We start from the raw sequence: 12,206 nt of genomic DNA, 5'->3' as shown, positions 1-12,206 counted from the left end.
GGTCCCGCCTCCCGAGGCACCCGGCGCGCGGCGGGGCGGGCCTTGCCGGGGGGCGGAGCCTGGCTCGGGGCCGGGTGGGAGGGGGCGGGCCGGGGCGGGGCCTGGTGGCTGCGCGGCGCTGCTGGGTGCTCTGAGGCGACCCGACCGCCGGCCGCTCCTCCGCGCGCTGTCCTGCACCTGCTGCCCTCGCCCGGCCCGGGGCGCCGCTGCCATGCGGCTGGCGCTGCTCTGGGCCCTGGGGCTCCTGGGCGCGGGCAGCCCTTGGCCTTCCTGGCCTCTCCCAAATATAGGTGAGTCCTCGGCCTGGAGTGGGTGGGGAGGCGGACTGGGAGGAGGTGCAGGGAAGTCGGAAGGCATTAGGGTAGTGGGGCTGGACAGAGACCCTGGGAGAGCCCCGCCATAGCGCGGCCCGCCCTGGTCCGCTGTCCTGGGCCTAGGGCCTGGTGACTTGGCGATGGAATGGAGAGGGAAGGAGGGGGGATGCCGGCGTCCCCCCGCCCCCCGGCTCCCTCCTGCCTGGTCATCCTCTGCGCGGTCCCTGCGGACACTTTCAGGTTCAGGTACCAGGTACCGAAGGGCCTGGCCAGCGCCACTTCAAGATCGTGGCGAGCGGGTCGCTGCTCCCCAGGACTGGCATCTTTGCTCCTCTGGGGCCTAGCTAACCGTTCCACCCAGTGCCAGGGCACCGAGCAGGCATGGCTTGTTAAGGTTTAGTGAAGAGGATTCTCTAGCCCTTATTCTGGGTCTGGGGCTGCCAGGCACGCCTCACCCTGGTGCTGTTGTCACAGTGCCTGGCCGAGTGGGAGGGGTCTGGGAGGAGCAGGGAGAAAGGAGAATTGGCCAGGAAAGAGGCTGGACACCAACTCCTCCTTGGAACTTTCACTTCCCGCTGCTGTCTTGGGCCGGGGACCGAGAGGGCAGGCGCGGGTGGAGCGTCCGGAGGAGAGAGGGCCATTGTGTGTGTGGCGGGGGTGGGTGAATCGGAGGCTGTGGGCAGTGGGTGTGCCTGACTGGGCATGAGGGTGGTTAGGGAGGTGGGGGTGTTTGCACTGCTCACCCAGAAATGGGCGTTCCTGGCATCTCCGATGTGAGCAAAGGGGAGGGTGAGCGGGCACCCGGCCACAAGGTTTAGCTGTCTCGAGGGGGCATTTCAGGGGTGAGAGGAGAAGAGTGATTGGGAGGGAGTGGGAGCAGGGGAGGGTTCCTGTGAGAACCTGGCATTGGCCGGAGGGAGACAAGGAGGGCCACAGGCTGAGCAAGCCGAAAGTCTTTCTTGGGGACTTGTGGATGGTGTGATGGGTGGAAAGCCATAAATTGGAGAGACACCCCCTCTCCCAGTAGTCTCCTTTAAGTCCCAGCATGCAATGCAGAAGTCCCTCCGGTACCTAAGGGCCTTGATGGGCACCTGCCACCCCCAGCCCTAGTGTCTATTCCCTCAGTACTGTCTTGGGGTGTCCTGGGACCTGCAGGTGGCACCGAGGAGCAGCAGGCAAGGTCAGAGAAGGCCTCAAGTGGGCCCTTGGAGCCCCAGGCCCTTCAGGACGACCTCCCAAATAGCCTGGAAGAGGTGCTTCAGGTGAGATCACACTCCCCTCTAATTAATAAATGAATCCACATACACACCCCAACATTGTCAGGTGTCTCAAGACCAGAGATTGGTTGAGGAGCTGGTGGGTAGAGCTTGCTGTAGTGGGTCTACCCAGGCCCAGCTGCCTCTCCTACCACACCCCAGCACCTGGCTTCACTTATCTCCCTCTCCCTCTGCACACACATCTGTCTGCCTCAGCCCCACCCAACCCATCCATCTCCACTGAGGAAATTCTGAAGCCAAACTTGCTTTCTTCATCTCATGTTGTTGGTTTTATTGGGGGGTTTTCCTGATTTGGAAAGAATCAGGACATTACCAAACCACCCCCCCCCCCACCCAGACCCCATTCTAAAGCTGAGTCAGAGGAAGGGCTGGGGCTTGTGCTGGGTCCTCCACGATGCTTCCTCTCTGGGCAGGAAGCCGAGAAGGGGCGGCTCAGATACCTTCCTTGACCTCCCCACACAACCCCCCAGAACAATGCTCCAGGCCAGGCAGGGCTTCCTGGCCCCTCCCCTGGGATCCCCCCACCAGTGATCTAATTGCTGGTGCGCTCCTGAGGCCTGAGGTTTTCTGGTTACAGGGGTTGGGAGTTGTTGGCAGGTCTAGGGAGGTGACCTGCCCTCTGGTGCCCACAGAGCAGTCTGCCTGAGCCCCTGAGGATCAAGCTGGAGCTGGATGGTGACAGTCATATCCTGGAGCTGCTACAGAACAGGTAATAGTGATGGTGGCAGTAATAGTGACCACAGGGCCAACAACTTGTATAGCATTTATTATGTGCCAGGTACTAAGTGCTTGCATTCATTTAATCCTCATAAAAATCCTGAAAAGGAGATACTATTATGTATGATTGTTCTCATTTTATATATGAGGAAGTCAAGGCACAGAGAGGTGAAATAACTCACCCAAGGTCCCACAGCTAGTATGTGGTGAAAACCAGATTGGAATTCAAATAAACATAGAGTCAATGGCCCAACCAGTCTACTTTGCTGCCCTGGGGTGGGGGATTAGAAAGGTTGGCTGGGGGGTGGCCTGGTCTCCGGCCCCCTACCACCTCCAGGCCTCCGCTTGTTAATGCACAGCCTGGGAAGTGGCTCAAGCACTGCCTCTTTTTCTTCACTCCACAGGGAGTTGGTCCCAGGCCGCCCAGCCCTGGTGTGGTACCAGCCCAATGGCACTCGGGTCGTCAGTGAGGGACACACTCCGGTGAGTCAGGTCCTCTTGTGCCATTTTTGGCTTCGGGGGAAGAGAGAGAGAGTGACTGGAGGGTGAGAGGACATTGCATATTTTTGCCATCAAGCTAGACTCCTCAGTTGCAGTCCTAGTCTACTCCCTGAGACAGTGCTAATGTTGTTTCTGTGCTGTAGGAGAACTGCTGCTACCAGGGAAGAGTACGGGGATACGCAGGCTCCTGGGTGTCCGTCTGTACCTGCTCTGGGCTCAGGTATCCTGGGTGGATCTGATGACAGAAGAGAAAGGAAGGGGACCCAGGCATGGAGCTGAAATGTTCTCTGACTTCCTTTCTCTTTCCTTAGAGGCTTGGTGGTCCTGTCCCCAGAGAGAAGCTATATCCTGGAGCAGGGGCCTGGGGACCTTCTAGGTCCTCCCATTATTTCCCGAATCCAAGATCTCCACCTGCCAGGCCACACCTGTACCCTGAGCTGGCGGGAATCTGTGCACACTCAGACTCCGCCAGAGCTCCCCCCGGGACAGCACCACGTTCACCGGGTGAGGATGAATGGCAGACGGGCTGGCCTTCAGTTGTCTTGAGGGCTGACCCCCAGACACTCTCAGCTATGTGTTCACAGTATAGTAGCTCCTGCTAATGGGGCAATTTCCATATGCCAGGAACTTTGTGAGCATTAGCTTGTGTACTCCTCCCATACCTAGGAGGTAGGTGCTATCAATTGCTCTATTTTTTTTTTTGAGAAGGAGTTTTGTTCTTGTCGCCCAGGCTAGAGTACAATGGTGTGATCTCAGCTCACTGCAACCTCTTCCTCCCAGGTTCAAGCCATTCTCCTGCCTCCATCTCCCGAGTAGCTGGGATTACAGGCGCACGCCACCATGCCTGGCTAATTTTTGTATTTTTAGTAGAGACGGGGTTTCGCCATGTTGACCAGGCTGGTCTCAAACTCCTGACTTCAGGTGATCCACCCGCCTCAGCCTCCCAAAGTGCTGGGATTACAGGCATGAGCCACTGTACCCGTCCTAATAGCTCTATTTTAAAAGGAGGAAACCTTACAAAAAGAATCCAGGCATGGTGGCATGCACCTGTAGTCCCAGCCACTTGGGAGGCTAAGGTGGAAGAATCGCTTGAGCCCAGAAGGCAGAGGTTGCAGTGAGCCAAGACTGAGCCACTACACACCACCCTGGGTAACAGAGTGACACCTAGTCTCAAAAAATAAAATAAAATAAAATAAGGAAATGGTCTGAGACAGGTTAGGTGGTTTGCCCAAGGCCATACAACTAATAAATGCCCTCTCCATTTATTAGTTGTATTTGACTCAAACTCTTCAGCTGTCTTATGATCCCATTTGCAGAGATCTCTCACTTGGTTATAGATAACATGTAGCTACCAATGATAAAGCAATATAAGCCCTATTTCCTAATTTGTAAAATGGGAATAATAAAACTACTTGCTGTATAGAGTTGCTGGGAAGATTAAATGAGTCGATATAGACGTAAAGTACTTGAAACTGGCCGGGCGCGGTGGCTCACGCCTGTAATCCCAGCACTTTAGGAGGCCGAGGCGAGTAGATCACGAGGTCAGGAGTTTGAGACCAGCCTGGCTGATGTGGTGAAACCCCATCTCTACTAAAAATACAAAAATTAGCCGGGTGTCGTGGCGGGCACCTGTAATCCCAGCTACTCAGGAGGCTGAGGCAGAGAATTGCTTGAATCCGGGAAGCAGAGGTTGCAGTGAGCCGAGATCGCGCCACTGCACTCCAGCCTGGGCAACAAAAATGAAACTCCATCTCAAAAAAAAAAAAAAAAAAAAAAAAAAAAGTGCTTAAAACTGTGCCAGGCATGTGGTAAGTGGCAGAGTTGGCTATCGGGATTTTCAAAAATTATTATATATTTAAAACTTGAAAAAAAACCACTGAGTTTGGAGCCAGAAAAGCAGGGGTCTACTCCGAGCTTCATTATCTATTTCCTGGTCCTCCTCGGCAAGTCCCTGAGCCCTCTGGGCCTCAGTGGCTCATCTGTAAAACAGGCTCTTCACCCTCCTGTTTGACCCACAGAGTAGGAGTGGCTGTATGTTGCTTAGCCCTGCACAGCTTCTGAGTGTGAGCGGCATATTTGCCTGATACTCCATCTTCTTGTCCATAGTGGAGGCGAGACGTGGTGACAGAGACCAAGACTGTGGAGCTGGTGATTGTGGCTGATCACTCCGAGGTGAGCCTATTGGCCCCTACACATCCTCCTCCACCCCGCACCGTCCCGCCGCCTTTCATGTCACCTCTCTCGGCCTACAGGTCCAGAGATACCGGGACTTCCAGCGCCTGCTGAACCGCACACTGGAAGTGGCCCTCTTGCTGGACACAGTGAGTGCTAGACAGGGCGGCGGCTCCTGGCCCCCTGACCGTGGCAACCCCTCTTCTGAGCACCAGCTCTCTTTCAGTTCTTCCGGCCCCTGAATGTACGGGTGGTGCTGGTGGCCCTGGAGGCCTGGACCCAGCACGACCTGGTGGAGATCAGCTCAAACCCAGCTGTCACCCTCGAAAACTTCCTCAACTGGCGCAGAGCAGATTTGCTGCCTCGATTGCCCCACGACAGTGCCCAGCTGGTGACGTAAGGGCCCTCGACTCAGCCAGAGGGGCCAACCCTGTCCTGGCCACATTCACACCCCTTCTGCGCCCTACCTCAGCCCCTGAAGCTCTGACCACAGTGGCTTCTGGCCCTGAACTTTGGCCTCCCTGTCCCACAGCGGTACTTCATTCTCTGGGCCTATGGTGGGCATGGCCATTCAGAACTCCATCTGTTCTCCTGACTTCTCAGGAGGTGTGAACATGGTGAGTTATTTCCAGGTCTCCTCCTCATTCCCAAGTCAGTTCCTCCCAAGTGTGGTAGCATTTATCGACTGAAACCCCCTACGAAGTTGCCCAGCCACAAAGCTGCGGGTAGAGAGGGTGGAGGTGTGTGATGTGGCCTGTGCTGTCAGGGAGCCCTCGCTTGTGGCCAGCTTGTCACAGTGTACAAAGTCATCTCCTGTGCAGTCTTCCCATTTCTGGGAGGAGGGTGAGACGCAGCTGAGGCCCAAAGAAGAGAGGTGATCTCCAAGGGCCATGCAGGGAGAGATGGGGACAGAGCCGAGCTAGAACCCAGGTTTTCTGCCACCCGGGCCTGGGTTCTCCTACTTCAGAAGCAATTCAGGAGGGAGGCGCTGCTGCTGAGTGCCCATGAGGTCAGACAGGGTGGGCTGGGCACTGTGGTGGAGGCAGGCTGGGACTGGACCTGGGGTATCCCTCCCCAATGACAGGACCACTCCACCAGCACCCTGGGAGTCGCCTCCTCCATAGCCCATGAGCTGGGCCACAGCCTGGGCCTGAACCATGATTCTCCTGGGAATAGCTGTCCCTGTCCAGGTCCAGCCCCAGCCAAGACCTGCATCATGGAGGCCTCCACAGAGTGAGTAGCTGTAGGATGTGGGGTGGTCAAGGAGCAAGGAGAGGCTCCCAGCCCCAACCTTCCTTGCCACCCTCCCCAGCTTCCTGCCAGGACTGAACTTCAGCAACTGCAGCCGACAGGCCCTGGAGAAAGCCCTTCTGGATGGAATGGGCAGCTGCCTCTTCGAACGGCTGCCCAGCCTGCCCTCTATGGCTGCTTTCTGTGGAAATATGTTTGTGGAGTCGGGCGAGCAGTGTGACTGTGGCTTCCCGGATGTGAGCCCCTTGTCCACAGCCTTGCCCCACTCACTTCTGTGCCCTCACCCTGGCTCATGAGCCCTCTCCCAGCCTCCTGAGCTCCTCTTGGGTTCTGAAGGGACTTCCCAGCCCTCTCCTACTGGCCCTGTCTGTGGGGACAGCACATAGGTTGCTGGGCTCTAGCTCCCACTTGCTGTGTATGTAGCTCTGGGCTTCCTTCTGGTCTTGGCCTGTGGGAGGGAGGGACTGGAGGGAGGCTCACAGGAGCCGCCTGCGGATGCTCAGCCCCTGTGTGTCCGCCCACAGGACTGCACTGATCCCTGCTGCGATTCCGCAACCTGCAAGCTGAGGCCGGGGGCACAGTGTGCATCCGATGGACTCTGTTGTCAAAATTGCCAGGTGGGTAGAGACTAGACTGGCCACCCAGAGCTCACCTGCTGGGGCCAAGGTGGAAAGGGTCATTCTGACCCCCTGGCCGGATTTACCCATTGCCCACACTAATGCTCATCCACCCTCCACAGCTGCGCCCATCTGGCTGGCAGTGTCGTCCTGCCAGAGGGGACTGTGACTTGCCTGAATTCTGCCCAGGAAACAGCTCCCAGTGTCCCCCTGATGTCAGCCTAGGGGATGGCGAGCCCTGCGCTGGTGGGCAAGCTGTGTGCATGCACGGGCGCTGTGCCTCCTATGCCCAGCAGTGCCAGTCACTTTGGGGACCTGGGGCCCAGCCCGCTGCACCACTTTGCCTCCAGACAGCCAACACTCGGGGAAATGCTTTTGGGAGCTGTGGGCGCAACCCCCATGGCAGCTACGAGGCCTGTAGCCCCAGGTAAGTGAGGAAACCCGGCTCCTCCTCTGGGTTTCTGTGAGCCTTGGCCCTGCTCCTACTGACTGTGTGTGCCCTTCCCCCTCCCTCCAGAGATGCCATTTGTGGGCAGCTCCAGTGCCAGACAGATAGGACCCAGCCTCTGCTGGGCTCCGTCCACACTGTAATCTGGGAGATAATAGACGTGAACGGGACTGAGCTGAACTGCAGCTGGGTGCACCTGGACCTGGGCAACGATGTGGCCCAACCCCTCCTGACTCTGCCAGGCACAGCTTGTGGCCCTGGCCTGGTGAGCATCCTGGGTGGGCAAGACCAGGTGTGAGAAGGGGCGTTTGGACCACGGTGAACAGTGCCCAGACTTCACCATTCACCAATATAAAAGGCAGGGACTCCAAGGGAAGTCAGCTTCTTACTTCAGATGGAGCAAAATCCTATCAACCCGCTCAGCCTTGGTTTCCCCATCTGTGAATGCAGAGTGTGGCCTCAACTTTGTTGGCCTCCCAGTTCCATTAAAGCTCTGTGGGAATCTGATCTATGCTGTTTTCTCCCCCACCCGGGTCAGGTATGCATAGACCATCGATGCCAGCCTGTGGATCTCCTGGGGGCACAGGAATGTCGAAGCAAATGCCATGGACATGGGGTAAGCTGGGATGGGGCAAGTGGAAGAGGAGCAGGGAGCCCCGGGAAGGGAAAAGGAAGCTGGGCTTTGGAAACACATATCTGGGTTCTAATCCTTGCTCTACAACCTCCTCGTTGTATGACCTGGGGCAAGTTACTAACTTCGCTGAGCTCAGTTTCCCCACCTATTAAATGGCTATAATAGTAATATCCGCCTACTGGAGTACATAAGATGAGTATGAGAGCATCTAGCACAGGCTGGGCATGGTGGCTCACGCCTATGATCCCAGTATTTTGTTTGTTTGTTTGTTTTGAGACAGAGTCTCGCTCTGTTACCCAGGCTGGAGTGCAGTGGCGCAATCTCGGCTCAAACGTTTCTCCTGTCTCAGCCTCCTGGGTGGCTCGGATTACAGGCACGCAACACCACACCCAGCTAACTTTTGTATTTTCAGTAGAGACGGGTTTCACTATGTTGGCCAGGCTGGTCTCGAACTCCTGTGAGATAAGTGATCTGCCTGCCTTGGCCTCCCAAAGTGCTGGGATTACAGGCGTGAGCCACCGCACCCGGCCAAATCACAGGATTTGGGAGGCCAAGTCAGGAGGATCATTTGTTCAAAACCAGTCTAGTCAACGTAGTCAGATCCCATCTCTATAAAGGAAAAATGTAAAAATTAGTCAGGCGTAGTCGTGCACACCTGTGGTCCTAGCTACTTGGAAGGTTGAGGCAGGAGGATTGCTTGAGCCCAGGAGTTTGGGACCGCAGTGAGCCATAATTGCACCACTGCACGCCAGCCTGGGCAACAGAGTGACTCTGTCTTACTTGCTGTCTAAAATAAAAAAATTAAATTGAATTAAATAAGAAAGCAAGCATATAGCACAGTGTCCAGCACACAGGAGGTGCTCAGTAAGTGTTAGTTTGATCTGATTTGCTCCAGTATGGATAAAGACCCTCTCTCTGGTCTCTAGGCCTCATCCCCAGCACAACCTCCAGTTGTAGAAATCCGAGATCTTGAGAAGCTGGAGATAAGGAGACAGTTCCAGAGTGCAGTATTCCTCATTGCTCTCCTTGTACCTCCTAGGTCTGTGACAGCAACAGGCACTGCCACTGTGAGGAGGGCTGGGCACCCCCTGACTGCACCACTCAGCTCAAAGGTAGCATGGGGATGGGGGACAGGGGCAGCTGGGAGCGCAAAGCGGCTCACACTTTATCTTTCCCCCTCGGCCCTCTCTTTCTGATCCCCCTTTGCTGCTGGTTCCCTGAGTCCGTGCCCCTTGCCCTCTTCACTCTCCCTGATCACTTAACTTCACTCCCTGCCCCCTGCTCCTTCATGGGTCTAGAGTTCTTAGCCCTGCCCTCCTTTGTTTTTTTGGTTTGCTTGCGTGTTTGTTTTTTTGAGACGGAGTCTTGCTCCGTCACCCAGGCTCACTGCAACTTCTGCCTCCAGTTCACTTGATTCTCCTGTCTCAGCTTCCTGTGTAGCTGGGATTACAGGCACCCACCACCGCGCCCAACTAATTTTTGTATTTTTAGTAGAGATGGGGTTTCACCATCTTGGCCAGGCTGGTCTCAAAATTCTGACCTCATGATCCACCTGCCTCAGCCTCCCAAAGTGCTGGGATTATAGGCGTGAACCACTGTACCAGGCTAGTCCTGCCTCCTTTAAACCTGACTTCTGCCCACAGCAACCAGCTCCCTGACCACAGGGCTACTCCTCAGCCTCTTGGTGTTACTGGTCCTGGTGATGCTTGGTGCCAGCTACTGGTACCGTGCTCGCCTGCACCAGCGACTCTGCCAGCTCAAGGGACCCACCTGCCAATACAGGTATGAGCATCACCTTCTTGCTACCACTTCCTTCAACTTGGGACAGTGCTGAAGCCCGCCTCACCGCTGTAGCCCCCGCCACCTGGTTCTGAGCCCCAAGCCCCTTGGACCCTAAACTTGCTGACTGCCACAGCCCCACACCTTCCTTCCCTATACATGCCCATAGCTCTTCACCTCACAGCTGTGCCCCTGTGGGGTGGCTGGAGTGCTATGGCCATTTATCCCCAGGGCCCCTATGCTGGATAAGCTGGGCCTTCCCTCAAGCTAATCAACCCCCCCACTGCCACAATTTTACCTAAACCACACACAAGTGCCTGCAAAGGGATAATGCCACTCAAGGATGGCATAAAGTAGAGAACAGGGTCTGAGCCTGGGCCCTCTCCCTCTTTTGCCTTTCCTCATGCTTAGGGCAGCCCAATCTGGCCCCCCTGAAAGGCCAGGACCTCCGCAGAGGGCCCTGCTGGCTCGAGGCACTAAGGTGAGTCCCAGATGCCAGAGGAAGGGGACTGTAGCTTGGCATCCAGCTTGTGCCCTGGGGGGTAGGCATTAGAGGCTCCAGACTCAGAGAAAGGCTAGCACTGCCCAAAAGTCAGTCGAAGGAGTCGGGGCCAGCCCCGCCCTGCCCTTCCCTCCCCTCCCCTGGCTACAGGCAGAGAAGCTGAGTCCAGAAGAGTGGGGAGGGCAGCCAGCTGGAGCAGGGGCTGCTGGGCTCCATCCACTGGCTGAGAGGTGACTTTGAGAGGTGGGTCTGTCCATGCCCCCAGCAGAAACCCCAGAAGGGTACAAGGGCGGTGTTGCTCAGAATGGCCTTCTGTGGGCCCAGATCACCATATTAGAAGGGCTGGTGAGCACCCCCGCCCTGAGCCCTCTGCTCGGATAATGGGAGTGTGTGCATGCCCTCTCCACTTGCTCCCCACCTGCATGCACCTGCATAACTGCATGCATACCGCCCACTCCCCGGGCCCTGCCGGCCCTCCCTGGGCACTGACACTTCTCTGCCCACTCTGTCTCTCTGCTTCCTCTTTCCCTTCTGTGCCTGTCTGCCCCTCCTACCCTCTCAGCAGGCTAACGCTCTCGGCTTCCCGGCCCCCCCTTCCAGGCCGCTGCCGCCTGACCCTGTGCCCAAGAGACTCCAGGTAAATCTGGGCCAGGCCCTGCCCTGAGCTAAGGCAGGTGGGAGGCTTGATACCCAACTGCAGTTCTCATCCCTGCTCCCTGCCAGCGGTGCTCTTCATTAGGTGATCGGGGTGCCCCTCAGCCTTCAGACACTCTGAGCCCCAGAAGCAGCAAAGGGTGAGCCTCCTGCCTTGGCTTCTACCACCATCTGGTGGTCAGTGGCGGGACTGCAATCGACCAGGGCCTCCGCGGTTGACCTACACCTTCCTCCCCTGAGACATCAGCTGGCATGCCTCCAAGCCCTCTGCGCATGCCCTCATTCTCTCCTGCCCCCTGGCTGACTTTGCATGTTGACTTGAACCCCTCCGGGGAATCTCTTTGCATGCCTACTGCCCCTGGCTATGCCCTCACAGCCACTGCCCCTCTCTCTGTTCAGGCTGAGCTGGCTGACCGACCCAATCCCCCTACCCGCCCTCTGCCCGCTGACCCGGTGGTGAGGAGCCCGAAGGTAACGGTGCGGGGAGAGAAGGGTACAGCCTCTCCCCCCACCTAGGGCTGTGGTGCTGATAGCCATGATGGTGGTGGCAGTGGTGAGATGTCCCCTCAGTGTATGAGGACACATATCCCAGTGGTGCCTTTAATGGTGACAGGTTTGTTTGCAGGCAAAGGCGACCTCTGATGCTGCCCCCAAGCTGTTGTTCCCCAGCACCAGTGCGTTGGGGGTGGGTATCATGAAACCCTCACACACACACACCCAAGCCGGCCTCCTGACTTCTTTCCCTCAGTCTCAGGGGCCTTCCAAGCCCCCACCCCCGAGGAAGCCACTGCCTGCTGACCCCCAGGGCCGGTGCCCATCGGGCGACCCGTCTGGCCCAGGAGCTGGAATCCCGCCCCTAGTGGTACCCTCCAGGTAGGCAAGGAGGAGCCCTGGAGATGGGTGGGTGGGGCGAGTGATCTAGGGGAAGGGACCTCTGACCCTTTTTTCTCGGCTTCCCGCATTCCAGACCAGCGCCGCCACCTCCAACAGTGTCCTCGCTCTACCTCTGACCTACCTGGAGGTTCCGCTGCCTCCAAACTGGATTTAGGACTTCGAGAGGCGGGTGTGCCCTCTGGAGTCCCCTACCATGACTGAAGGAGCCAGAGGCTGGACGCGGTCCGCACCGCCACGCGCTGTGAAGCAGCACTCTGGCGACCTGCCCGCGTAGCTGCAGCCGGGGCTTGGGGAGGGGCTGGGGCTTGGACAGGGCTGAGGGAGGTGCGCACAGCCTGTCTCTGCTCAGCTGCAATAAACGAGACATCTTGGGAGAGAGTTGCTCGGACTTTGTCTGCTCCTAGAAGCCAGGTCGCTCCTGCTGCGGTTCCAGGTCTGGGCGCCAG

General features: G+C 57.2%; 1 protein-coding gene across 11 annotated transcripts; it reads left to right on the top strand.

The window, feature by feature from the left end:
* The first annotated feature begins 94 nt into the window (after window positions 1–94).
* On the top strand, window positions 95–12,138 carry ADAM15 (ADAM metallopeptidase domain 15). 11 transcript variants are annotated; one of them, XM_039459846.2, is made up of 23 exons: window positions 95–290; window positions 1,470–1,576; window positions 2,224–2,300; window positions 2,713–2,791; window positions 2,953–3,029; window positions 3,121–3,313; window positions 4,916–4,981; window positions 5,062–5,130; window positions 5,208–5,377; window positions 5,514–5,598; window positions 6,066–6,214; window positions 6,294–6,468; window positions 6,757–6,849; window positions 6,972–7,276; window positions 7,367–7,562; window positions 7,836–7,913; window positions 8,971–9,043; window positions 9,575–9,713; window positions 10,122–10,191; window positions 10,778–10,849; window positions 11,266–11,337; window positions 11,615–11,739; window positions 11,834–12,138. In XM_039459846.2, exons 1-23 carry the CDS (start codon window positions 212–214, stop codon window positions 11,874–11,876), a joined length of 2,592 nt encoding a protein of 863 aa, XP_039315780.1. In that variant the 5' UTR covers window positions 95–211; the 3' UTR covers window positions 11,877–12,138. The 11 variants fall into 11 exon arrangements, with proteins under 11 accessions (XP_039315780.1, XP_010346907.2, XP_039315781.1 ...); XM_010348605.3 differs by having other exon boundaries at window positions 10,775–10,849; XM_039459847.2 differs by lacking the exon at window positions 11,266–11,337 and adding an exon at window positions 10,936–11,006 and having other exon boundaries at window positions 10,775–10,849.
* The last annotated feature ends 68 nt before the right edge of the window (window positions 12,139–12,206 follow it).

The sequence above is a fragment of the Saimiri boliviensis genome, chromosome 19, assembly GCF_048565385.1.
Source record: "Saimiri boliviensis isolate mSaiBol1 chromosome 19, mSaiBol1.pri, whole genome shotgun sequence".
Taxonomy (NCBI): Eukaryota; Metazoa; Chordata; class Mammalia; order Primates; family Cebidae; genus Saimiri; species Saimiri boliviensis.
The sequence above is the reverse complement of the archived record's forward strand: the minus strand, read 5'-3'. Positions and strand labels throughout refer to the sequence as shown.